Below are 25,952 nucleotides of genomic sequence, written 5' to 3'. Positions count from 1 at the left end.
GATGGAAAGCTCTCCCTGGATTAACACGTTAGTTTCACTGTGTGTTCATGGTGTTACTTATGCCATATTTCATCTTTGCTGCTTTCATTTTTTTGAGTAGGGCCCTTTACATGCCCAGGTTATAGCACTACAAAGTTATGTAGCTGCCTCATGTACACCTCTTTGTACCTCTCAAACACAGCCACACTTTGTATTAAATAGGAATATTGAAATGACATCACTGCCAACTCTTGATGGGTGAAAGAACGATTTGAAGCAGTTTATTTAATGCTTGTTTAAAATATGTTAGTAGGGTGTTGTTCTTGATTTACTTAAATGGGAAACAACAGAGAAAGAGCTCACGTTTAATCACATTTTGTAGGTAGTCCTGCAGCCACTGTTCCTGATTACAGCTCTGCACTTGTGTGTAATTAAATTAGCAAAGGCGTGCAAGTCAGACGTGTGTACGGTGGCTAGCCCGTTGTTCACTGAGTCTTGCTTGTTTTTCATGCTGGTTTCTGGCCTCACATGTTTTATCGTTGCTTTGGTAACCTGGTGAATTCTACAGATATGGGAATCAGCTTGTTTGGCTTTGATCCAGAGTCGACCGGGCCCTGCTTTTGTGGGCTGCGAATGTATGTAAAGCACATGCCATTAAACAGAAAACACAGGCTTAGCTGTCACACTGAAGTCCAACAAAAATAAGCTCTTGGATCTAACTTTCCCTTTAGCCCTTTAATGAATTTAATGGCTATTGGCTAACCAACAATTAAGTTGACACTACAGTATAACAATATCAGAAAAAAACGACAAAGGGTTAAGAGAAGTACAGTATTAACACCTTATAATTATTAATTGTGCAATTGTAATGTTTATATGTTTAATGTTTAAAAATAATGTGATATCTTGTAACAATTGCAAGTCGCGCTGGATAAGGGCGTCTGCTAAGAAATAAATAATAATAATAAAATAATAATAATATATTTAACCACCAGGTGGCGCCAAAATAACTCTTTCAACATTCCGAGTTTAAACAGAACTTTGGGTTAACTTGCAATCCCAAAGGAAAGGAGGCACCTCAGACTGCACAGCGTCTTTCAACACCATGGTGGGGCACGAGGAGTGCCCCCTAATTAGCCACCACCAGCACCAGTATTGTTATAAGTGCAAACCTACATAGAAAAGGACAGGGACACTAAATACGTTATTTATTATTTCAACAATGCAGTGTTATTAGCACATTATTTACATTTCTTGAATTTTCAAAAGCATCTGTTGTGTATATGAATTATGTTATTAGCTAATTAAGTAAGTCATTCCTTATCAGTGAAGCACAGAACTGTGTGCTTTCTCGCATTGCCAATAGACCCTTCTTTATATTGCTCTGAAAGGACAACCTTAGCAGTTTAAGTAAAATAATAGTTTTTTTTCTCTCCAATACAACCTGTAGAATTACGGTAAATTGTGTGGTGTTTTTGTGAGCGGTTCTATTAGATTAAAAAAAAAAAAAAATTGCCCCTATTAGCTTTGCTACTTTCAAACATTTTCTCCAGTGGTAAATCATTGACTTTTTTTTTTTTTTTTTACTTGTTAACATCAATAACTGTTAGAAACTGTGCGCTTCTTATTAAAGACAAAGGGGTCTAATCCATTGATCTGAGGCAAAGCGGTAGCATGTTGTGACAGCTGACACACTGGGACACTACAAATGGCCAGGGTAGGTGTGCTGATGGTCTAAGTGTACCTGCGGCTCAGCTCATTGATCTTCTTGAGCCCGTCCCTGTTGTTGATGGTTTTGTGCACAGTGATGAGGAAGGGGAATGCTGAGGGGAGCTCTACTCTGTTGCTGAGTTTCTGGTGGCCCCAGTGCAGGCATCGCAGTTTATCAGCCAGGTCCTTCCGGCCGGCCCGCTCCAGAGCATCCTGCAGAAGTTTGGTTTTGTTCAGTTTGTTCCACGATCTCTCATACCTGGGTGGGGAGTTGAAAAGTAAAATGAAACTAAACTATTTCCAGTAGGCGGTTGCCAGGGAGTAAGGCGTGGCACATGCTATCAGCAGGCTACACACATGTTCTCGTTGTATCAGCAACAAAAAACAAAAAACAGCATTCACTAATACTGGTGCAAGTGAAGGGAATACTGTAGTTTAAAATAACTGAATATACACCCAACACAAAATGAAGTACAGCATGTACAATATGTTAAATATTAAAAGCCTTCTAAATCTGCATTTAAAATGGACCACACTATTTCTTTTTTTTCCAGTTTGGCAGCTTAACAATTTTAAAGTACATTTCAGTATTCAAAACAAGTACTCTTGTGTTCTCTTTACTGAGATAACGTGAGGTTATATATATATATATATATATATATATATATATATATATATATATATATATATATATATATATATAAAATATATATATATATATATAACAAGAATTTGTTTTTATGTACGACTGCAAACCCTTCTGTTGTATCTTTGTTTCAGTCATGATGTTCACTGAGATACTTTCACTTATTCATTATGATATGTGTACAGTCTTTTTCCAGAAGGTCCTACATTTTGCAGGAACATTTTACAGGTAAACTAAGAGATTGATGTCAAAGGTTAAGTAAAGAAACACACAATGGGAGCTGTCAGTGTTTGTGTCCAGTGGTAAAGAATGAGTGATTCAGCAGCACGCTACCAGCATTCCAGCATCTTCTGAGCCTGGGCTTTCTTCTCATGTGCAGCAGCATGGAACTGTCTCACTTCTGCCCTGGTGAGACCCAGCTCATAAGCAATGATGGTCCATTCAAACCCCAGCTGCTTCGCAATGTCTTGTATAGATTTGAGATTAATGACAGCATCCTATGGTACAAAAATGACACACGTGTTTGAAATACATCTTTTTTTTATAAACATAATGTTGGTTTCTATATGCAATAACCATATTTTGAGGAGTTTAGTCAGTAAGCTCTATTTATTTAATTATACTGAAGTACCTTAACAACAGCATCCCTCCTGTCTTGAACCCAAGCAATGCTGAGCCCCTGTTCAGAGCTCTAACCACAATATAAAATGTAACTCCCAGCTGTTGTTGGTTTTTTAAATTTTGTGGAGTAAATGTATCCAGAATATAGTTTTACTGTTTATAATGGCTTACCTACCTCTTGTGCTTTGTTTGGCATTTCAAATCAATTCTCCAAATTATTCCTGTTTCTGGATTTGCTGTTGGAAAAAAAAAAAAAAAAGTTAATGTAGAACTGCAAATCTGGTACTAATTTACACTTATTTAAATCCTAGAACAATAGATCATCTGTATAAAGATACTGTGTATGCTGGAATATGATCTCATACAGGCCTCATCTCTGGTGCAGGGAGTGTATTATATAGTGTCAGTCCTGAGCTGGGTTTGCAATACACTAATGCTTATTTCAAAAATGCCCCCCCACAATGTATCTTATAGTTCTCGATGCATCAGATTTAGCCATGTAATATTGCACTTGAAGAGAGGCTTGATAATAATGATTTATTATCATGGATGATAATTTTGTTAAATCTGATTGTAGTCTAAGGCAGTGGTTTTCAACCTGTTTCCAGCAGAGACCACCAGGTGTACCAGTAACCATGTGCAATCTTAAACAGCTGCTGTAAAACAGAGACCTACCCTGTTATAACCGGTTTTCTCACTGAAAATGTGACGGCATCATCTAATTATTTGACGAGGAGTTCACCACAATCAACAACACAGAGTGGCTGTGTTGGTTCCACATCAGTAACTTTGAAAGTTCACAACAAATACCTCTCATCACATTTCTCTGTGATTCAGTGGTACAAACAGATTGATACATTACGATGCTGTTACGAGCGAGTACCAGTTGAAAGCCTCTCACGCACCAGTACTGGCACGCGTACCACAGGTTGAAAACCACTGCTCTAAGGGGTTGGTCATTGTGATCCCTGCAAGGGATTCCCTGGGGCTGTATATAATGATCACAGCTAGGTCGAATTTCAACCCCTAAACCAGGAGCTGCAGTCAGCTATAATCAACTAGCAAAAGCATATTGAGATGTTGGCATACTCACAGATGAGGAGCAACTCGGCAAGCGCAGCTGTGCAGAATACTGGAAGAAATGCGAAAGGAAAGCTGCCGTTATATAAACTCACTGTCACCATGCTGTAACTACAACAAATATACGCTCTGTTAACAATTAAGAACATTCATTAAAGTTGCAAGCTACTTTTACATACCCTGTCATGCATGGGTAGCATTTAGAGGCATACAGCTCCCTAGAAACTGAATTCATGTAGTAAACAGTGCCTTGTCCGATCTCTTCCAAGTGAATCAGGTATCTTGTTGTAGCCGTCCTCACATTCATTTTGCTGTGGGATGTGCATAACAAACGAAATATGAAGACTACACATTAAAAAGCTGTGAGGGTGTACAATTGCTCTGGTTCTGGGGCAGGGAAACGTACTCTGTCTGAAAGTCATAATGTATCCTGCGTACAATCTCTTTTTTTCTTGGGCTTTAAAGCTGAGCAGGTGTGACACAAACTGACCTTGTTCTAGCATGCTGTTAAACAAGGTGGCACCAGCAGTGTGTTCCTATTGAAGTGTGTGGCTGTGAGGTCAGAGGTACTTGAAGCTTTTATAACACGCGGTTGCTGTGGAACTATTTGAAATAAGAGTGTTCTGTTGAATAACACGGAGCACCCAATGACACTCTCGGTCAAACTGACTCTTGTTTTAAATGCTTGTGCTTATAATAACCCCAGTACATTTCAATATAACACACAGAGGGGTGCATTAAGATCCAGGCTGCAGCAGAAGTTGGCCCAGTTTTATGCAAGGCCGTATTTATCCATTTTCCAACTCTCAAAAGAAAATGATACAAGGTTTCTGACAAGGCCCTGTGGGGACATGAAGCTTGTTAAGCAGGGCATTTAGCTGAGACACTGGAGTTAATCTCTTCCTCTTCAATGACAACTGCTGCGGGATCTTCGATATCCACAGAACACATGGGATTCTGGCTTGGTATCTTGTCTTTGGTGTGCTGTGTGTAAGAGCACTCCACCTCTCTATCTGTATGACTATGGGCCCGAGTCAGTTTAGGTGTAACCTCTTTCACATTACAGCTAAGGCTTTCTTTTACCAAGCCAACAATGGGCTTTGGTGCTTACAAGCGCCGGTAGTATTTAACAAACCAGACAAAGAGTATGCAAATGAGGTTACGCTGTCAGCATCACAATACTGCAGATGCCAGGAAAAAACCTTTTTTATATAAGTTGTATAATCTGAGTGTAACCACCACAGCCAGAAAGTGCCAAACAGCTGCATTTACATTTAAATGCAGTACACAGACCACATAACACATAACAGAAGAAGTCTGTAGCTCTAAATGACACGAACATAAACCCCAGTTTCACATTGCTTGTGTACCAGGAGTATCACGCTTGGGAACTTCATTAAAATGCCAATCAATGCTGTTTACAACAAGCAGCTGTCTGGACAGTTCACAAGATTATTGAATGAAAAAATGAGCCTGTGCTGTTCAGTAGTTCTGTGTATTTTTTGTAATACTTCTTTTTAGAATCTTTTTTTAGAATTTAAAATCTACTGGTTTCCTTAAAGCTGAAGTGGAAACCTGACTACAACAGTTCCTGGGAAATGTTTCCATAGCAACTGTTGCCAGGAATAGAAATAATTGCTGATACTGACAGGTTTGATTTATCTATTACAAGATCATAGCTATATAGTGCTGCACCTTACTAAAGCCTGGCTTTTTTTTTTGGATTGGCTGAAAATTAATATAGGCATATGATAGCTTCAAGGAAAATGACATTTGCTGAGATTTTACTCAACTTCTGGAAGGATGCAAGTAAAAAAAACCCTGTAAGAGACTAGACTAGAATAGACAGTGGAGTCTTCTTTAAAATGTGTTTTAAAATATCTTTAACGTGGAAATATTCAGTAGATCATTGTAAATGTGTGGATAGCTGTATAGGGTAAATATTTGTAATGATATGGTCTATCTAGAGGCTAACAATTCTATGCATGTAGGTCATATTTGTCATTTAATATCAATTACATCATTTAACTAATATATATATATATATATATATATATATATATATATATATATATATTATGAACTGTATTTGTGTGCATTGACTGAAAACAAACACGCATAGGTCCCCTGCTAATACATTTTGTTAGTGAGTTTGAGACTACTGGGGACAAAGCACCATACGTATATTGTGGAACGCATGCTCCTGTTAACTACAATGTGTTGAACTAGCTCTATGTGACATTTATCTTTACCTTTCAGCTTTGCTTTTAAACCCCCGGACTCTCTCCTCCAAAGCTGACTCCAGCAGCCCTGCATGGAGCAATCTATTCTATATCTCATTCGTTGGTTTGTCCTTTGCTGGAGGTATATTTTACGTAAGTAACTGACTATTGAGAATACTCAGCTATTGTATCACAGACCCTAGTTTTGCTCCAAGGGCTTCGATGGCTTTGACATATAAAGCCTCTTATTTTTCTGGTTCAAATGCAGTAAAGGTCAGTAGTGGTTAAAACTCTTATAAATGTGTCATTTCAAAAGACTTAACAGGCTGGATAGACCTGCACAACCCCATTTGATAAAATTGTCCTTCCCTGAAAAAGGTTGCATTTCTTTCACAGTAAGATAGTAATTCTCTCCTAATCCTCACTTCACCCGCCCCGCTTTATTGATTAATAGGTGACTAATTTGCTTCACTCCGACCATGCCAGATATACTGATAGAGTAGCAGAGATCCAGAGTAGACCCAAGACCAAACATGGACAAGGTGAGTCAGAGATTCAGACAGTACATCCTTTTAAATGTCATATTTTAAAGTGGTGTTCTGTAGCACTCTTTTAAGATTTTATCTGATGTAATGATCTGGCTCAGGAGAACCTAGTGTCAAGCTGTGCTGCTGGTTAATGAATTGTGTCTATCCTTTAGGCAGAATCAGACTAGTCATATGAACCATTTTAGCTGGCTGTTATCTGTGGACAGTACATATACATATAATCACTGTGCAACAATGTCCAGGTCCAGATAATACCTTGACATTGCATTTTTCGTGGTACTTTCCAGACAAGAAGAGGGATGCATGAACTAACACCTTAGCTGCTGTGGACACTTAAGAAACTACAACTTCCTACCACTGAGCTCTGTGTAATGTTTTAATTGTCATACCAAGAAGTTCCAATAAAAAAATAGTTTACTGTCAAATGATGGCATCTTGTTTCTCTTTTTTATGTTTTGTGTATAAATTACTTATTTTTCTAATTTCTAAACAGTAATCTGAAGCTGTCTTAACAGACTGCATATATGCTGGATCATTCTTGTTTTCAACATGTTTCTTATTTATTTATCCATCCACCTACATTATTTACACTATACAAAAGCAGTACGGTCGTTCTCTTGTGTTCCGAGAGCCGACTTCATTCTAGAAAACCTTCAGTCTGAGGGGAGGGTTAAAAACATATTTAAAAGTGAACAATGCCCAAACCTTTATTATCTTGCTAATTATAGCAATGTTGAGGCGTCATCATAGAATGGAAAGGATATAACACATCAGCACTTTTAGTATTTTGTGGCCACACAGCAAAGCAGATACAAGTGGGTTAAATCAAAGAAATGGGGATGGCTTTCCTTCCTTTTGTTGTTTCAATGTAATTTTTATGGTTATTTTTGGTAGTTAAATATTTTTTTTTTGAGTTTTGCTGGGGCTTTTGAAATCCTAATAAATCAAATATTATTTTCTCATATTTTGCAACCTACAGTATATGCTTTTATAGATTAATTTGTCAAAATATGACCTTGTACTAACTTCTCATGAGAAGGTCAAGGTGGACACTGCAGGACTTGTGCAGTATTGTGACAGAACAGAAGAATGGAAGGCTGTGTTCAAACATATCTTCAGTGTACAGATCCTCTTAATATAAAAATGCACTTAAACAAAAACATAGAACAGATTTTTTAATAATTTTGCAGCTGTGAATTCATACATTTGGTGCCTGTATCAAATTATTTCACAGATGCATATAACATTTACATTTTGACTCCATAAACATCACACAATCCTAAAATCTGAAAAAAACGATCGAAAAATACTGAAGAGAATGTCCAGTAGAGAAAGATTTATTTTTTTCTTCCAGACAGTGAACATTTATATAGTGGGTAGTTTCACTTGATTGTGTCAAGTAAGCAAGTGAAGCATATCAACAAGAAAAAAAAAAAAGACTAAACCTGTGGATATTTTCTTTTCAAAACTAAATAAAAATAAGATTCTTCGGTTGAAGCCTTCAAGCATCGCATCATAAAACCATCTAATTAAGCAAATACCCATTTATATTTACAGATCCCATGGAAATGGAAGGAACTCATACAGCAGACCAGCTGTTTACTGCTCAAGCTGACATGCACCCCTTTTTTTTTTCTTAAAACAGAAAGCTTCTCTCAATGCAGTTAAAACTGTTGGCGACCTTCCTGCTCAAGTCTCTGGTTTGATGAAAGGAGACTACTCATCCGTTCGTCGCTGCCTGAGGTTTCTAGATTTGCCGTTTTCGAGCTTTCTCTTTTTGAAGACCACTGCTTCCCCGGTCTCGTCTCCCAGGGAGGTGATGGTTCTCTCTTTAAACTTCACTTTGGGCTCCTGAGGAATGTCGGGCCCTGTTGGATAGGATTCCACTTGAGGCAGCTGCATGTCCACTTGCTTACTGTGGGGAACAGAGAGAAAGGCTGTTAAGGGAAATGACTGCTGTACTGCCTAAAGAGGATACTGTATCACTGCGCTGTAACCAGTCACCAAGCCCCGCTACACACACATTAGCAGACCTCACACTGGCATGCTGGTCGGTACACTGCAGGATATGCCATCGCAGTCAGTTAACTCACTATGGGTCTTCCTCCTCCTCCTGGATTTGTTCCCAGACTCCGTATGGATTGCTCTTCTGCTTTCTCTTGGCCTTGCTCTCCTCCTCTGCGTCAGGGGAGGAGGTCTCTTCCTTGGGTTCCTCCTCGTCCTCCGATTTGCTGTTCTCCTCAGAGAGATTGCTTTTCTCTTCAGCCGGACTTTTCCACTAAAATGAATAGAAGGTATGCACAGATTGCGTATTACACAATCACTCACAGGACTGTGTCACAAATGATGTGATAAGCAATACATTCATTATATGAGAAGCAATACAATCGGACCTAGCATTATTGTATTAAGAGCGCAGCCAGCAGTGACATCTTTGGTAATAATATTTGTTTTAGCCTGAAAACTACCCAGCTGATTGTATAATGTGTCATGAATCTGTGGCAACCCACATGAATCCTCCTCACCACGTTCACAACGAGCAACACGTGAAGAGAACTGCTCTCGCATGAGGAACACAAAACCTTAAAATGAAAAATAAAACTGAATATTCATTGTAAAGAATAACTTCTATAACATCCTCATCAGGAACTACAGCAATGGGCAAACGTTTTGCCGCACCCTACAGAATTAACACTGTGCTTCATGAAGTCGAACGAAGACTTCTGAATGTTATGTTAACATATTGAATTGCACACCGCTTTGTAGTTTCCCATAGACTTAACGAAAAAATAGTAGTACAGTATTTCACATTAGATTCTGAAAATTTCATATTTCAGAATCTAATGTGAAATACTGTACTACTATTATGGCTTTTGGTAGACTTCTGCAATATCATTTTGTAGTTTCTTTGATTACATGATGTTAAATAAGATTAAGTTCATATAGTTTTTTTTTGGTTTTTTAAATGTCTCAATCCTAAAATTGTAGGTGATGCAAAACTTTTTTTGCCATAGCTGTACATACAGGTTTGGCATATTCATCAAAAATAGGTCAGCAATGTAATACTTTTGTATTGTCAGGTCAATACTGCCTTTCAGTGTCTGCATTTCCAAACAGAAATTCTACTTCGACACTGAACCATGAAGCTGCTTACTCTGAAGCTGATCTTGTGCTTCTGCGCTTCTCCCAGCGCTGCAGGCTCTGCCCCGCCCCCCTCCTCAGTGTTCTGAGCTGCAGGCTCTGCCCCGCCCCCCTCCTCAGTGTTCTGAGCTGCAGGCTCTGCCCCAACCCCCTCCTCAGTCTTCTGAGCTGCAGGCTCTGCCCCGCCCCCCTCATCAGTGCTGTGCTCTGCTGATTCAGAGTCTGGCTCCAGGGAGGGAGGCTCCACACTCTCTGCACTGTCCCCACTGCCTTCATCCTGGGCTACACCAGGCGGAGTGACAGAGTCCTCAGGATTCTCCCATTTCGAGACTGTGAAAAACAAAGGGATTAGAATACTTCTGCATTTAAATGACGAGAGAATCTAATAACTTGTCAAACTGTGAATCACAATACTTCTGGAATGTTTAGATTAAGTCTGTTAAACTAATAGGACACAAACAGGCTATGTAAGAGTGTCTCATTTAATCCCAGCCTCCATACCGATTACTACCTGGCTAGTGTTTTGTTTATTAGTTGATATTTGTACCTGAACACTTCACTTCATGATGGAGGTGTGGTTACATTGATTAAGGAATTGGCAATAAAACTAACATTCTTGGATTTTGATTGTTACCAGCGATCAGATCGAACTCCAGATGTTTTGAAATACAGAATGTTCAAATGTGGCAGGACTGCAAAGTTCCTACATGAAATATTAACAGCCATGTACAGATAAACAACAACCTGCTGTTGTAATTACACCAAAGAGCTTTGGGTTCATACATCGAATTCCCAAAGTGATTTATTATTTCCTTCCTGAACCCGGTTCAGCTGTCTGGTACCTACCTCCTGTTACTGTGTTGTAATAGTAGGTGTAACCCTCTGCAGTGAAAGCTTCAACCCAGGGGCTGCTTGCTGATTTCTAAAGAGAGAATATCATCTTCATTAATGGATATTTATTAACCACCAAAAGAGTGATTTAGATCATTAATAAAACCGGGCAATATATTTTTCACATTGCTTATTTTTTAAAGAATTTACAAATAATCACTCTTTCTACGCCATACCTACTGTATCTACAGCTATGGCCACAGGTTTTGCATCAACCTATAGAATGAACTCATTTTGCTTCATTAAAGTCAAATGAAACCTGCTGAATAATGTTATATTAACATATTGAATTACAAACCGCTTTGTAGTTTTCCATATACTCCATAACATTTCGAAATCTAACATGAAATACTGTAATATTATGGCTTCCGGTAGACTTTTGTGATATCATTTTGTAGTTTCCTTGATTATATGATGTTTTTAATTATGTCTCAATCATAAAATTCTATGTAATGCAAAACTTTTGGCCACAGCTGTATATCACACAGTGGTGCTATCTGCGTTATGACTCACTGTCTGAGGTTCTGAACTGTACCTTTGACTCACTGTCTGAGGTTCTGAACTGTACCTTTGACTCACTGTCTGAGGTTCTGAACTGTACCTTTGACTCACTGTCTGAGGTTCTGAACTGTACCTTTGACTCACTGTCTAAGGTTCTGAACTGTACCTTTGACTCGCTGTCTGAGGTTCTGAACTGTACCTTTGACTCACTGACTGAGGTTCTGAACTGTACCTTTGACTCACTGACTGAGGTTCTGAACTGTACCTTTGACTCACTGACTGAGGTTCTGAACTGTACCTTTGACTCACTGTCTGAGGTTCTGAACTGTACCTTTGACTCACTGTCTGAGGTTCTGAACTGTACCTTTGACTCACTGACTGAGGTTCTGAACTGTACCTTTGACTCACTGTCTGAGGTTCTGAACTGTACCTTTGACTCACTGTCTGAGGTTCTGAACTGTACCTTTGACTCGCTGTCTGAGGTTCTGAACTGTACCTTTTGCTTGTACAGTTTCCTATTTCCCGTTCTCCTGCACTAACAACAAAAACATGAACATTCACCCTGGATAAAAAAAATGCAAAAAACCCTCTGCTTCATCATACACATGCAAGGTGCTGTACAGCAGGGAATCATTGGGTTACCTCTCTGCTTCATACACATGCAAGGTGCTGTACAGCAGGGAATCATTGGGTCACCTCTCTGCTTCATACACATGCAAGGTGCTGTACAGCAGGGAATCATTGGGTTACCTCTCTGCTTCATACACATGCAAGGTGCTGTACAGCAGGGAATCATTGGGTCACCTCTCTGCTTCATACACATGCAAGGTGCTGTACAGCAGGGAATCATTGGGTCACCTCTCTGCTTCATACACATGCAAGGTGCTGTACAGCAGGGAATCATTGGGTCACCTCTCTGCTTCATACACATGCAAGGTGCTGTACAGCAGGGAATCATTGGGTCACCTCTCTGCTTCATACACATGCAAGGTGCTGTACAGCAGGGAATCATTGGGTCACCCCTCTGCTTCATACACATGCAAGGTGCTGTACAGCAGGGAATCATTGGGTCACCTCTCTGCTTCATACACATGCAAGGTGCTGTACAGCAGGGAATCATTGGGTCACCTCTCTGCTTCATACACATGCAAGGTGCTGTACAGCAGGGAATCATTGGGTCACCTCTCTGCTTCATACACATGCAAGGTGCTGTACAGCAGGGAATCATTGGGTCACCTCTCTGCTTCATACGCATGCAAGGTGCTGTACAGCAGGGAATCATTGGGTCACCTCTCTGCTTCATACACATGCAAGGTGCTGTACAGCAGGGAATCATTGGGTCACCTCTCTGCTTCATACGCATGCAAGGTGCTGTACAGCAGGGAATCATTGGGTCACCTCTCTGCTTCATACACATGCAAGGTGCTGTACAGCAGGGAATCATCGGGTCACCCCTCTGCTTCATACACATGCAAGGTGCTGTACAGCAGGGAATCATTGGGTCACCTCTCTGCTTCATACACATGCAAGGTGCTGTACAGCAGGGAATCATTGGGTCACCTCTTCAGTTTCTCTAGAAGATCTTTCCTGAAACCCATCAGGCTTGTCCCACCGTGATTCTACAATTGAGAGAAACAATAAGTTCTATATTACAGTTTGACACGTCGGCTAATGCAGCAGCAGCAATGCGTTTTGATCGCGTTCTACTTTGTAAAAAGACTTTGCAATCACTATAAAGCATATTTTTCAAAGTGATTTCTGCACTCTTCATTTTAAATCCTGTTTTCTAAATGGAGAACATTCCATATTAATGTCACCAAATGACAAACAAAAAAATTCTGCTTAAGATCTTCAATTATATGACAGTTGTTGTTTGGTTCTAGAGTTGTAGAAACATACCAGTGTTTTTTCTCAAAAATAGGATCAAGTAAATGCAAATCCAGTCATAGAATTGTAAGTCCACTGGGCATAATCAATATTGAATCCACATCTAGTTAAACAGGGCAGCCTACCTCCAGTTGCTGTGTTGTAGTAGTACGTGTGGCCATCATCAGTGACTCCCTCCACCCAGACGCCTGCTCCCTCACTAACTGCTGCTGAAACTTTCTTTCTTGCCTTTTGTCTTGGAATTGCTGTGGATGCTGGCGTGGATGAAGCTAAAATAGAATTTACAATGAAAAGAAATTCATCCACAACAGAAAGTGCTAGGGTAAAGTGGATGACGAACAGCTGAAATTCCCATGGAAATATTTATAAATTGGGTGAATGGTCCTGTTTCTGAAGATACAACCGTTTTTTATACATTGAGTTCTTTGTGTTACATTGTGACGACTGCAAGAAAGAGCAAACCAACCAGCCAGCCTTTAGAATACATTTAAAACTAAAAAATTAAAATTAAAAAGTCTTGAAAAACAGGACCAGGTAAAGGAATGTGTTTCTTGTTAACACTGGGGGGGGTGTTCTGTAACACCTTTAGGTACTATTACTTACTGGTTGAATAAACTGTTTTTATACGTAGATGTAAAAGATAACGGGGTAAATTCAACAGATCTGAACAGTGGTTCATCTACATTCAGATCATTAAAGTGTGTTTACCACAAGGACCAAAAGTAGTTTCTTGAGTATATTTTTGTATTCTATTTTGATGTAAATAACCAGACAGGGCTGGATATTAAATAATGTTTTAAAATGTGACAGTATCCTGCTGTTAATATCTATTGAATAGACTTCAGTATCATGGTAGTTGCATACGTTTGCAAAATCACTTACAATTACAAGGGTAGTAACATCCAACGTATTTTAAAAGGTTAAAAAAAAACAACACAAGAAACTTCACAAAAAGGATCAATGATACTAAATGTTTTAAATAAGTGTTCTTCATGCTGTAAATACACAATTTGAGCCATCTGTATTATCAGAGTTTTTTTTTTTTTTTTTTTAAGTGAAATCAACCCATCACAATATAATTTCAATACAAGGTAAAGTTTTTCACAACTACCCGTGTCCTTTAATTTAATAATAAGACATTGTAATCCGAGTGCATTTACCTGAATCAACGCCTAATCTCTTAAGATCTTCCTGATAAGCTTTCAGAGCTGCCTCCTCCATCGCTGCAAACTCTTTTGACATGCGCTCCTCCTGCTTAGCTTTGTCAATGCTCTTCTTCTTAATCTGCACACACAGGTGAGAATGTCATGTGCATGAAGTGTGTGTGTGTGTGTGTGAGAGCGAGTGCCTGCTTATTTATACAAACGGGCGTATTTACAAACTCGTCACCTTATCTCTTCTGAAGTACAAGACCCCATAACAAAAATCAAGTGTGATAACTTTTAATTCTGGATATAGGGTAAATAAAGTGGTCCTTTTGTACAACAGTGCCATCTACAGTAAGGCCAGTTTTTACATAAGGTAAAAAAAAAATAATAATAATAAACTGAGAGTTACCAGGCATACTGAGCCAAACTGACTGCCACAGCAATACTTCTGTACATTAATTACACACTGAGCCATGTTTAATGTGTTTGAATTACAATGTTTCCTTTCCATCATTTAGATTTGGCTTTTTTGTTATTTAAATTATATATATGGATGTTTTTCATAAATATCGATGCAGTAGCATAAATGTTTGACCAAATTATTTTTGTTTGTTGAAATTGTGGATGCGTTACATTCCAATCGATGATGGCTTTGTTGTTCTGGATGAGGTAAAGTTTTAGTTATATAAACAGAATTTATATTACAGGTGTCACTCAGTTCCATGAAACGTAGATCACAATGACCTGAATCCACCCCTTAGAAAAGTTTCCCACAGTGAAAGTGTAGCAAAGTGTAATAAAGCACAGTGAAAGCATGGTAAAGCATAGGCAAGCATTGTAAAGAACAGAGAGGTATGGTAAATCATATTTTAAAAAAACATAGCAAACCATGGTAAATGCATAGCAGAATCATGGGAAAACTGCAAAAACTGTGGTAAACTTTTATGAGACAGCATGTAGAACAGCACTTAATGGCTGGGTATTGTTTCATTAAAATCAAATCTATTTCCCAGTGCCATCGAAAGCTCAGCCAACAACAGGTACCAGCACCCTGAATAAATAGGACATGGCCTGCATTAATAAGTGTTTGGAATTTTATATTCTCTATGCAAAGTTTCAAAACGTTTAATGCAAAGTATGTTTAAAACTGGAATCTTGAACGATGCGGTTATGAGATGAGATTGTGTGTAGTTATTCCCTTTGGCATATTGAACGATAGGGTTATGAGATTGTGTGGGTGTAGTTATTCCCTTTGGCATATTGAACGATAGGGTTATGAGATTGTGTGTGTGTAGTTATTCCCTTTGGCATATTGAACGATAGGGTTATGAGATTGTGTGAAGTTATTCCCTTTGGCATATTGAACGATAGGGTTATGAGATTGTGTGTAGTTATTCCCTTTGGCATATTGAACGATAGGGTTATGAGATTGTGTGGGTGTAGTTATTCCCTTTGGCATATTGAACGATAGGGTTATGAGATTGTGTGGGTGTAGTTATTCCCTTTGGCATATTGAACGATAGGGTTATGAGATTGTGTGTGTGTAGTTATTCCCTTTGGCATATTGAACGATAGGGTTATGAGATTGTGTGTAGTTATTCCCTTTGGCATATTGAACGATAGGGTTATGAGATTGTGTGTGTGTAGTTATTCCCTTTGGCATATTGAACGATGTGGTTATGAGATTGTGTGTAGTTATTCCCTTTGGCATATTGAACGATAGGGTTATGAGATTGTGTGTAGTTATTCCCTTTGGCATATTGAACGATAGGGTTATGAGATTGTGTGGGTGTAGTTATTCCCTTTGGCATATTGAACGATGTGGTTATGAGATTGTGTGTGTGTAGTTATTCCCTTTGGCATATTGAACGATAGGGTTATGTGATTGTGTGTGTGTAGTTATTCCCTTTGGCATATTGAATGATAGGGTTATGAGATGAGATTGTGTGTAGTTATTCCCTTTGGCATATTGAACGATAGGGTTATGAGATTGTGTGTGTGTAGTTATTCCCTTTGGCATATTGAACAATAGGGTTATGAGATTGTGTGTAGTTATTCCCTTTGGCATATTGAACGATGCGGTTATGAGATTGTGTGTAGTTATTCCCTTTGGCATATTGAACGATAGGGTTATGAGATTGTGTGGGTGTAGTTATTCCCTTTGGCATATTGAACGATAGGTTTATGAGATTGTGTGTGTGTAGTTATTCCCTTTGGCATATTGAACGATAGGGTTATGAGATTGTGTGGGTGTAGTTATTCCCTTTGGCATATTGAACGATAGGGTTATGAGATTGTGTGTGTGTAGTTATTCCCTTTGGCATATTGAACGATAGGGTTATGAGATTGTGTGGGTGTAGTTATTCCCTTTGGCATATTGAACGATAGGGTTATGAGATTGTGTGTAGTTATTCCCTTTGGCATATTGAACGATAGGGTTATGAGATTGTGTGTAGTTATTCCCTTTGGCATATTGAACGATGCGGTTATGAGATTGTGTGTGTGTGTAGTTATTCCCTTTGGCATATTGAACGATAGGGTTATGAGATTGTGTGTAGTTATTCCCTTTGGCATATTGAACGATAGGGTTATGAGATTGTGTGTGTGTAGTTATTCCCTTTGGCATATTGAACGATAGGGTTATGAGATTGTGTGTAGTTATTCCCTTTGGCATATTGAACGATAGGGTTATGAGATGAGATTGTGTGTAGTTATTCCCTTTGGCATATTGAACGATAGGGTTATGAGATTGTGTGTGTGTAGTTATTCCCTTTGGCATATTGAACGATAGGGTTATGAGATTGTGTGTGTGTAGTTATTCCCTTTGGCATATTGAACGATAGGGTTATGAGATTGTGTGTAGTTATTCCCTTTGGCATATTGAACGATGCGGTTATGAGATTGTGTGTAGTTATTCCCTTTGGCATATTGAACGATAGGGTTATGAGATTGTGTGTAGTTATTCCCTTTGGCATACTGAACGATAGGGTTATGAGATTGTGTGTAGTTATTCCCTTTGGCATATTGAACGATAGGGTTATGAGATTGTGTGTAGTTATTCCCTTTGGCATATTGAACGATAGGGTTATGAGATTGTGTGGGTGTAGTTATTCCCTTTGGCATATTGAATGATAGGGTTATGAGATTGTGTGTAGTTATTCCCTTTGGCATATTGAACGATAGGGTTATGAGATTGTGTGTAGTTATTCCCTTTGGCATATTGAACGATAGGGTTATGAGATTGTGTGGGTGTAGTTATTCCCTTTGGCATATTGAATGATAGGGTTATGAGATTGTGTGTAGTTATTCCCTTTGGCATATTGAACGATAGGGTTATGAGATTGTGTGAAGTTATTCCCTTTGGCATATTGAACGATAGGGTTATGAGATTGTGTGGGTGTAGTTATTCCCTTTGGCATATTGAACGATAGGGTTATGAGATTGTGTGGGTGTAGTTATTCCCTTTGGCATATTGAATGATAGGGTTATGAGATTGTGTGTAGTTATTCCCTTTGGCATATTGAACGATAGGGTTATGAGATTGTGTGGGTGAAGTTATTCCCTTTGGCATATTGAACGATAGGGTTATGAGATGAGATTGTGTGTAGTTATTCCCTTTGGCATATTGAACGATAGGGTTATGAGATTGTGTGCAGTTATTCCCTTTGGCATATAGAACGATAGGGTTATGAGATTGTGTGGGTGAAGTTATTCCCTTTGGCATATTGAACGATAGGGTTATGAGATGAGATTGTGTGTAGTTATTCCCTTTGGCATATTGAACGATAGGGTTATGAGATTGTGTGCAGTTATTCCCTTTGGCATATAGAACGATAGGGTTATGAGATTGTGTGGGTGTAGTTATTCCCTTTGGCATATTGAACGATAGGGTTATGAGATTGTGTGCAGTTATTCCCTTTGGCATATAGAACGATAGGGTTATGAGATTGTGTGGGTGTAGTTATTCCCTTTGGCATATTGAACGATAGGGTTATGAGATTGTGTGTAGTTATTCCCTTTGGCATATTGAATGATAGGGTTATGAGATTGTGTGTGTGTAGTTATTCCCTTTGGCATATTGAACGATAGGGTTATGAGATTGTGTGGGTGTAGTTATTCCCTTTGGCATATTGAACGATAGGGTTATGAGATTGTGTGTAGTTATTCCCTTTGGCATATTGAACGATAGGGTTATGAGATTGTGTGTAGTTATTCCCTTTGGCATATTGAACGATAGGGTTATGAGATTGTGTGGGTGTAGTTATTCCCTTTGGCATACTGAACGATAGGGTTATGAGATTGTGTGTAGTTATTCCCTTTGGCATATTGAACGATAGGGTTATGAGATTGTGTGGGTGTAGTTATTCCCTTTGGCATATTGAACGATAGGGTTATGAGATTGTGTGTAGTTATTCCCTTTGGCATATTGAACGATAGGGTTATGAGATTGTGTGTAGTTATTCCCTTTGGCATATTGAACGATAGGGTTATGAGATTGTGTGTAGTTATTCCCTTTGGCATATTGAACGATAGGGTTATGAGATTGTGTGTAGTTATTCCCTTTGGCATACTGAACGATAGGGTTATGAGATTGTGTGGGTGTAGTTATTCCCTTTGGCATATTGAACGATGCGGTTATGAGATTGTGTGTGTGTAGTTATTCCCTTTGGCATATTGAACGATAGGGTTATGAGATTGTGTGTAGTTATTCCCTTTGGCATATTGAACGATAGGGTTATGAGATTGTGTGTAGTTATTCCCTTTGGCATATTGAACGATAGGGTTATGAGATTGTGTGTAGTTATTCCCTTTGGCATACTGAACGATAGGGTTATGAGATTGTGTGGGTGTAGTTATTCCCTTTGGCATATTGAACGATAGGGTTATGAGATTGTGTGTAGTTATTCCCTTTGGCATATTGAACGATAGGGTTATGAGATTGTGTGGGTGTAGTTATTCCCTTTGGCATATAGAACGATAGGGTTATGAGATTGTGTGTGTGAAGTTATTCCCTTTGGCATATTGAACGATAGGGTTATGAGATTGTGTGTAGTTATTCCCTTTGGCATATTGAACGATAGGGTTATGAGATTGTGTGTAGTTATTCCCTTTGGCATATTGAACGATAGGGTTATGAGATTGTGTGTGTGTAGTTATTCCCTTTGGCATATTGAACGATAGGGTTATGAGATTGTGTGTGTGTAGTTATTCCCTTTGGCATATTGAACGATAGGGTTATGAGATTGTGTGGGTGTAGTTATTCCCTTTGGCATATTGAACGATAGGGTTATGAGATTGTGTGTAGTTATTCCCTTTGGCATATTGAACGATAGGGTTATGAGATTGTGTGTAGTTATTCCCTTTGGCATATTGAACGATAGGGTTATGAGATTGTGTGTAGTTATTCCCTTTGGCATATTGAACGATAGGGTTATGAGATTGTGTGTAGTTATTCCCTTTGGCATATTGAACGATAGGGTTATGAGATTGTGTGGGTGTAGTTATTCCCTTTGGCATATTGAACGATAGGGTTATGAGATTGTGTGTGTGTAGTTATTCCCTTTGGCATATTGAACGATAGGGTTATGAGATTGTGTGTGTGTAGTTATTCCCTTTGGCATATTGAACGATAGGGTTATGAGATTGTGTGTAGTTATTCCCTTTGGCATATTGAACGATGCGGTTATGAGATTGTGTGTAGTTATTCCCTTTGGCATATTGAACGATAGGGTTATGAGATTGTCTGGGTGTAGTTATTCCCTTTGGCATACTGAACGATAGGGTTATGAGTTCTACACATTAAGATTTGGCACTTGTCAGTCTTGAATACCATGGTTACACCCTAGCTTTGAAATATCTTGTAGGGCAAGAGAGGTTCAGTGATAAGCTAACCCATGTATTTGAATTATGACAACTATCTGTACAATTGAACCTGCTCCTTAGGTTAGCAGACACATTGGAAGTGTCCCAGATTCTACCAGTGCTGACTAGTACAAAAAAACAAGTTGCAGATCTTCTCACTATAGTCGAATTCACTGCATAACGTAGACAGAATACCAGAACAAACAGATCACCCTGGTCCCCGTTTACACCAGAAATAAAAGAAAGGACTTGAAAGAACAAAGATTAAACATACCTCACTGATCTTGGCGTGAACATTCTCCTTGTGGTTCTTGCCTCGTTCGTGAAATTCAATACTCTTTAAAAACAACAACAATATAAAACATGAATATATTTATAAACTGTACAAACAAAGCAACGTGAAGAGCCACATATAACATGTTCTGCATACTGGTCTGGTAATGGTACCCTTAAGAAGAAAAAAAAAAAACGAAGACAATCCACATCCTGATTTCACTGACACTGCATACTTCACTTTGCATTGTCTACAAGGGTCAGTTAATACCATGGACATTCTTACAGGCTTGTTGTCTGCTATCCAGCACTTGCAGTATTGGCAGAATTTCTTTGGCTGTGATTTCCAGTAGTCTGTCCTGTAAAACAGCAGTAATGAGGTGTCGGTTTAATCATAAAAGTACAGACAACCAGGACAACTGTAGCATTACCCAACAATGTATTGTTTTCATTAAGTTGGCATCAGGTTACGTATAAAACGTTACATGAATATTGAGACATATTTAACTTTGACACTAAAAACAACAAAAAATAATAATAATAATAATAATAATAATAATAATAATAATAATAATAATAATAATAAAAAGTACACATTTTGACTGAACGTGCAAGTAATCGCTTCTCCAATACACTGCATGCTATTTCTCTCTTCAATGCCGGTTCCTGTGATTTTCGTTCTAGGGTAGTGCTACAGGTAAATTAGCTCAGAAAGTATTTGCGCAAGGAGCAATACGACAGAAAAGTACAGCATGAGGTTTAATGATGATAGAACTATCCAGCTATAAACAGTTTATAAAACTTAATTCAGTCATTATCCTATCTGAAAGGGCTTCCACATGTCCTTGAATCACATTCTCCAGCTGGTCATATTGATACTAGTTATGAAACCGCAGTCCGAAATGTTCAATCCATTGATTTTGCGTATGGTCAACAGATCAATCACAATGTATGCGATGCAACTGTAGTTACATTTAGCGTATTCACGTTTGGGTGATATTCAGTTGAAACAATGACACTACATATAAGTAAACATTGTCAAATGTGCATTTGTAAATGCAAGATAACAACATACAGTATTACTACTAGACTACTGCTCATAAGACTGACTTAGTTAACCAACCCAAAGCGAACCAAGCTTACTAGAAAAACCAGAGATTAGGCGACCCTAACGGTCCAATGTACTTACATTTTCACCAGGGAGGTTTATGCAGATTCACGGGATTTCCAAAGTTTTCAAGCCGTTTATAAACACTAACTAGTAAAATTTCTTTCACAGTTCAACCACACTCCTGAGGTATGACACAGGCCCGGTTTTTGGGATGGAACCGCATAACAGTCTCGCGTTTTGATTGGTCCATGTCTGTCACATGAATACGTCGTCACACGAGTGGAAAAGCGTGCAGGCATTTTTAACATTGTGATCAGATAGAGAGAGCGATTTGCTTTCCACAACCTTACCATTAAAATATAATGTGGTATTACACTGTACTGATATTACAAACTATGAGGAATTACTTTATATAAATTATCATGTTATGCACGAATGTAAGAATTGGCTTTCTGTGGTGGTGTACTTTTTTCTTTCAAGTAGCATATATCTATAATCGTTTTTGCGATATATTTTAATATAAAACATATACGCTATTGCAGTTTTGTTACAGGATACATTAGTTTATCTCTAATGTAATCACAGTTTTACATATAGACTGCCCCTGTTTTCATTTACGTCCCAAATTCTGGGCCGCTTTACTTTTCAGATAATGTCCCAAATTCTGGGCCGATTTGATTTGCAGATAACATCCCAAATTCTGGGCCGCTTTGGTTTTTAGATAACGTCCCAAATTCTGGGCCGCTTTGGTTTTTAGATAACGTCCCAAATTCTGGGCCGCTTTGATAACATCCCAATTTCTGGGCTGCTCTGGTTTTCAGATAACGTTCCGAATTCTGCATTTTCGAATTCAGGCCAGTTTTTGAGATATTCTGCTTAGCTGACAGCCGAGTTACTAAGTCATGCATGCACAGTTTACCATAAACTGGACCGTTAATTCATTTAAGAGTACATGAATCAAAGTTAATGTATTTTTTACTCTCCTCAGAAAACATTTAGGAACATGGTATACAAAAAAAAAAGGTCATCTCATTTGCTTATGTAATGTCCATCAATATATAGTGAGGCATAGGGGTTTATCAGAACTTCTGGGTTTAAGAGACCAGTGCCCTTCAACAACTTCAAATAAATCCTATTGTATTGTATTAGTCAGCATTTCCCTTATCTATTCCTGATCATTTATACTGTAGGTCAGGGGTTTTCAACCTTTTTTTGAAACTGTACCCCTTCTATCTGGAGGTTTCAGCTCGAGTACCCCTTTACAATTTTCGCTCAACTGAACGGTACCTCAGTTACAATAAAATGGAGAATAATTTGACGGCCTTTTGTAAAAGTTTGAAGGCCTTTTGATACCCAGCATACACTGCAATACCCAGCAAAGTTATACACTGATATTCTGATAGCACAGCAATTCAAATGAAGTTTGTAATTGGTTGTGTTCTTCAAATACACAATAAAAAGTGATATTTATAGGGTATACAGTTATACAGCGATACAGTGGTTTCGGACATCTAAGAACAGGTACTGCGAGCATCTGGATTCATACTCAGAGGTACTCTGTAGCCTCCTGGGACATTCACAGCTTGTTTGACACCCTCTTGTAGCCCGTTTCTGTATATAAAGCAAAATGCTGTTTGTCAATCTCTCTTTATTCTTATAAATCAGTCTTTGCAAGAATCATTCCAAAAACACTTGAATCAGTTAGGCACTACCAGTCTGATACTACAGGCCTTTAAATTGCAGTACCAATTTGCAAGTTGCTAAGTGGTTGCGTTCCTCAAATTTGCACTGCAAAGTGATATCTTAAAGAATAGAGTATATAGTGCTTTTTCTCGCCTCCCCTCTCTTTTGGTGCAAAACTGTGCTCTGATACACTCAGGCTGATACTGTGATCACAAAACACTTGGAATGGACTTAAATTGGTGCTTCTGTACTCTTTTTAGATGCACAACAATCTTAGCTAAAGAAAATGGGTTCCTTCGAGTTCGTAAGACCCACGACCGCCATTAGCTGAGCCTTACCCCGATGGTGTTTTTATAATGGGATTTGCCATAGGGAAGGGGGTGGTCTCTTATCGTACCCGTATCTCCACGACCCCTGGGCCAACAAACTCAGAAGGACATTCTTTGCGTGCACAAGAGTCTTAGCTAAAGAAAGACATCAGCCACGGGTTCAAACGCCACCCCACCGCCAGATGGTGGGCGTTGCCCCAAAGGGGTTTTATAATGGGATTTCCCATAGACATTTTTCAGGGTGCTGTATCTCGGGTTCCGGGGGTCCCCAAGACTTGAAAATCGGTATGGAGGTCCACCTCGGGGCCCCTGTCGATCCCTCCAAGTGACGTGTCCCCAGCTAGAAAGGACACCAGTTTAGACTTTTTTTGCCAACCTAGAGCTCAAAAGCTATTGGAAATGCAACCTTGACATGCCATCATGCTGAAAATGTGAAAATTTGTTGAAAATGTAGCATTTGAAAACGGGTGGCTCCCTGTGAAAGAGGGCCCCCAGACATGACCCTAGGAAGTTCAACCCGGTTTCTAGGCCCCGGGGTCATGGAGATATGACCCCGAAAAGGGTAGTTTTTGGACATTTTTGACAGGGTGTATCTCGGGTTCTGTGGGGGTTAGGAACTTGATTTTTTTTTTGCGTTGGGGCCCCATGGGGCCCCGCACAAGGAGTCACCATTTTCATGGTTCAAATGCCAAGACGGCTTGGCAAAGTGAATTTTTTCGTCATGACATGAGTTTTTGGGTGAACCACCACACCTTTTTAGGGGGTGGTTTGGGGTGCTCCCCTGAGTCTATATCACTTTGAATGGTGGTTCTACGTGCTCGGGTTCGAGAGATATGCCTGAAAATGTGTTTTATAACACTGCCATAGACATGAATGGGGCTGAATACCCGAAAATATATTTTGCAAAGAATTGCTATGGTGGTGTGTGCGTGCAGGGGTTGCATGGTGGTGTGTGCGTGCAGGGGTTGCATGGTGGGTGTATGCGTGCAGGGGTTGCATGGTGGTGTGTGCGTGCCACGGTTGCATGGTGGTACACGTGTGTGGAGGGGAATTGGAGTTCAGGTTTTGCGCACAAGCGGGGCGGGGAAAAGACTGGGAAGGGTAGGGTAAAAGAAAAATTACTACAATCATTTATTTTCACTTTCGACTCCCAGTCTCCTTTCCCTCACTTTATGATTTTATTTTGTGATTATTTAATTATTGTCAAAATAAACGGCCTTCATCTACTCACAGTTGCAGTCTCATTTCTGTCCAAAAAGAACCTGAAACACTACAATATATTGATGGACGTTACATAAGAAAACGAGATGTCCTTTTTTCGGAATACCATGTTCCTTCCCAAAAATGTGTTTTAATATTAGCATTTAATAAAGGTAAACGACTGCTTAAATTAATTTTCATGTATATATTTCAGTGCAATGTAGTTTCTTCATGTAATAAGAAATACGTTTTTTAACATTTACATTTCTGTTTTTTTCATTAAAAAAAAAAAAAAAAAAAAGATTTCTGGGGAGAGTAAAAAATACATGAACTTTGATTAATGTACCAAGGGTTACTCTCAAATGAATTCACGATCCAGTTTATGGTAAACTGCATGCATGACTTAGAAACTCGGCTGTCACTGATTCCCCAAAACTGGGCTGAATTCGGAAATGCAAAGCGGCCCAGAATTTGGGATGTTATCTAAAAACCAAGGCTGCCCAGAATTTGGGACGTTATCTAAAAACCAACGCGGCCCAGAATTTGGGACGTTATCTAAAAACCAAAGCGGCCCAGAATTTGGGACATTATCTGAAAAGCAAAGCGGCCCAGAATTTGGGACGTAAATGAAAACAGGGGCAGTCTATATGTAAAACTGTGATTACATTAGAGATAAACTAATGTATCCTGTAACAAAACTGCAATAGCGTATATGTTTTATATTAAAATATATCGCAAAAACGATTATAGATATATGCTACTTGAAAGAAAAAAGTACACCACCACAGAAAGCCAATTCTTACATTCGTGCATAACATGATAATTCATATAAAGTAATTCCTCATAGTTTGTTATATCAGTACAGTGTAATACCACATTATATTTTAATGGTAAGGTTGTGGAAAGCAGATCACTCTCTCTATCGGATCACAATGTTAAAAATCCCTCACGCTTTTCCACTCGTGTGACGACGTATTCATGTGACAGACATGGACCAATCAAAACGCGAGACTGTTATGCGGTTCCATCCCAAAAACCGGGCCTGTGTCATACCTCACACTCCTCCATCACGCTGTATCCGTAGTACGGAACATACCAAGGGACAAAATAGTACAGTAGA

The 25,952-nt window shown here is 39.0% G+C and overlaps 2 protein-coding genes and 1 long non-coding RNA gene across 4 annotated transcripts; 1 reads left to right on the top strand and 2 right to left on the bottom strand.

Moving 5' to 3' along the window:
- Positions 1-1,172: 1,172 nt before the first annotated feature.
- On the bottom strand, positions 1,173-4,148 carry LOC117972692 (uncharacterized). The gene is made up of 4 exons (XM_059029382.1): positions 4,050-4,148; positions 3,132-3,192; positions 2,669-2,832; positions 1,173-1,948 (listed from the first exon to the last, which is right to left on the bottom strand). The coding sequence occupies exons 2-4, from the start codon at positions 3,150-3,152 to the stop codon at positions 1,714-1,716; spliced, it is 420 nt and encodes a 139-aa protein (XP_058885365.1). The 5' UTR covers positions 3,153-3,192; positions 4,050-4,148; the 3' UTR covers positions 1,173-1,713.
- A 1,618-nt stretch (positions 4,149-5,766) lies between these two features.
- On the top strand, positions 5,767-7,192 carry LOC131737876 (uncharacterized). Its single transcript, XR_009329454.1, has 3 exons — positions 5,767-5,859; positions 6,296-6,411; positions 7,094-7,192. It is a non-coding gene; the product is annotated as an uncharacterized LOC131737876 (long non-coding RNA).
- A 776-nt stretch (positions 7,193-7,968) lies between these two features.
- Positions 7,969-25,914, bottom strand: LOC117406794 (WW domain-binding protein 4-like). Of its 2 annotated transcripts, none has more exons than XM_059029380.1 (11): positions 25,893-25,914; positions 21,699-21,797; positions 20,796-20,868; positions 20,511-20,573; positions 14,387-14,510; positions 13,352-13,495; positions 12,900-12,958; positions 10,794-10,869; positions 9,961-10,277; positions 8,900-9,084; positions 7,969-8,721 (listed from the first exon to the last, which is right to left on the bottom strand). In XM_059029380.1, coding segments are annotated over exons 2-11 (1,242 nt in total). In that variant the 5' UTR covers positions 21,701-21,797; positions 25,893-25,914; the 3' UTR covers positions 7,969-8,522. The 2 variants fall into 2 exon arrangements, with proteins under 2 accessions (XP_058885363.1, XP_033867003.1); XM_034011112.3 differs by having other exon boundaries at positions 21,699-21,803; positions 25,897-25,914.
- Positions 25,915-25,952: the final 38 nt, after the last annotated feature.

Source organism: Acipenser ruthenus, chromosome 8, assembly GCF_902713425.1.
Source record: "Acipenser ruthenus chromosome 8, fAciRut3.2 maternal haplotype, whole genome shotgun sequence".
In the NCBI taxonomy this organism is placed as follows: Eukaryota; Metazoa; Chordata; class Actinopteri; order Acipenseriformes; family Acipenseridae; genus Acipenser; species Acipenser ruthenus.
Note: the sequence above shows the minus strand (reverse complement) of the source record. Positions and strands in the feature narration are given on the sequence as shown.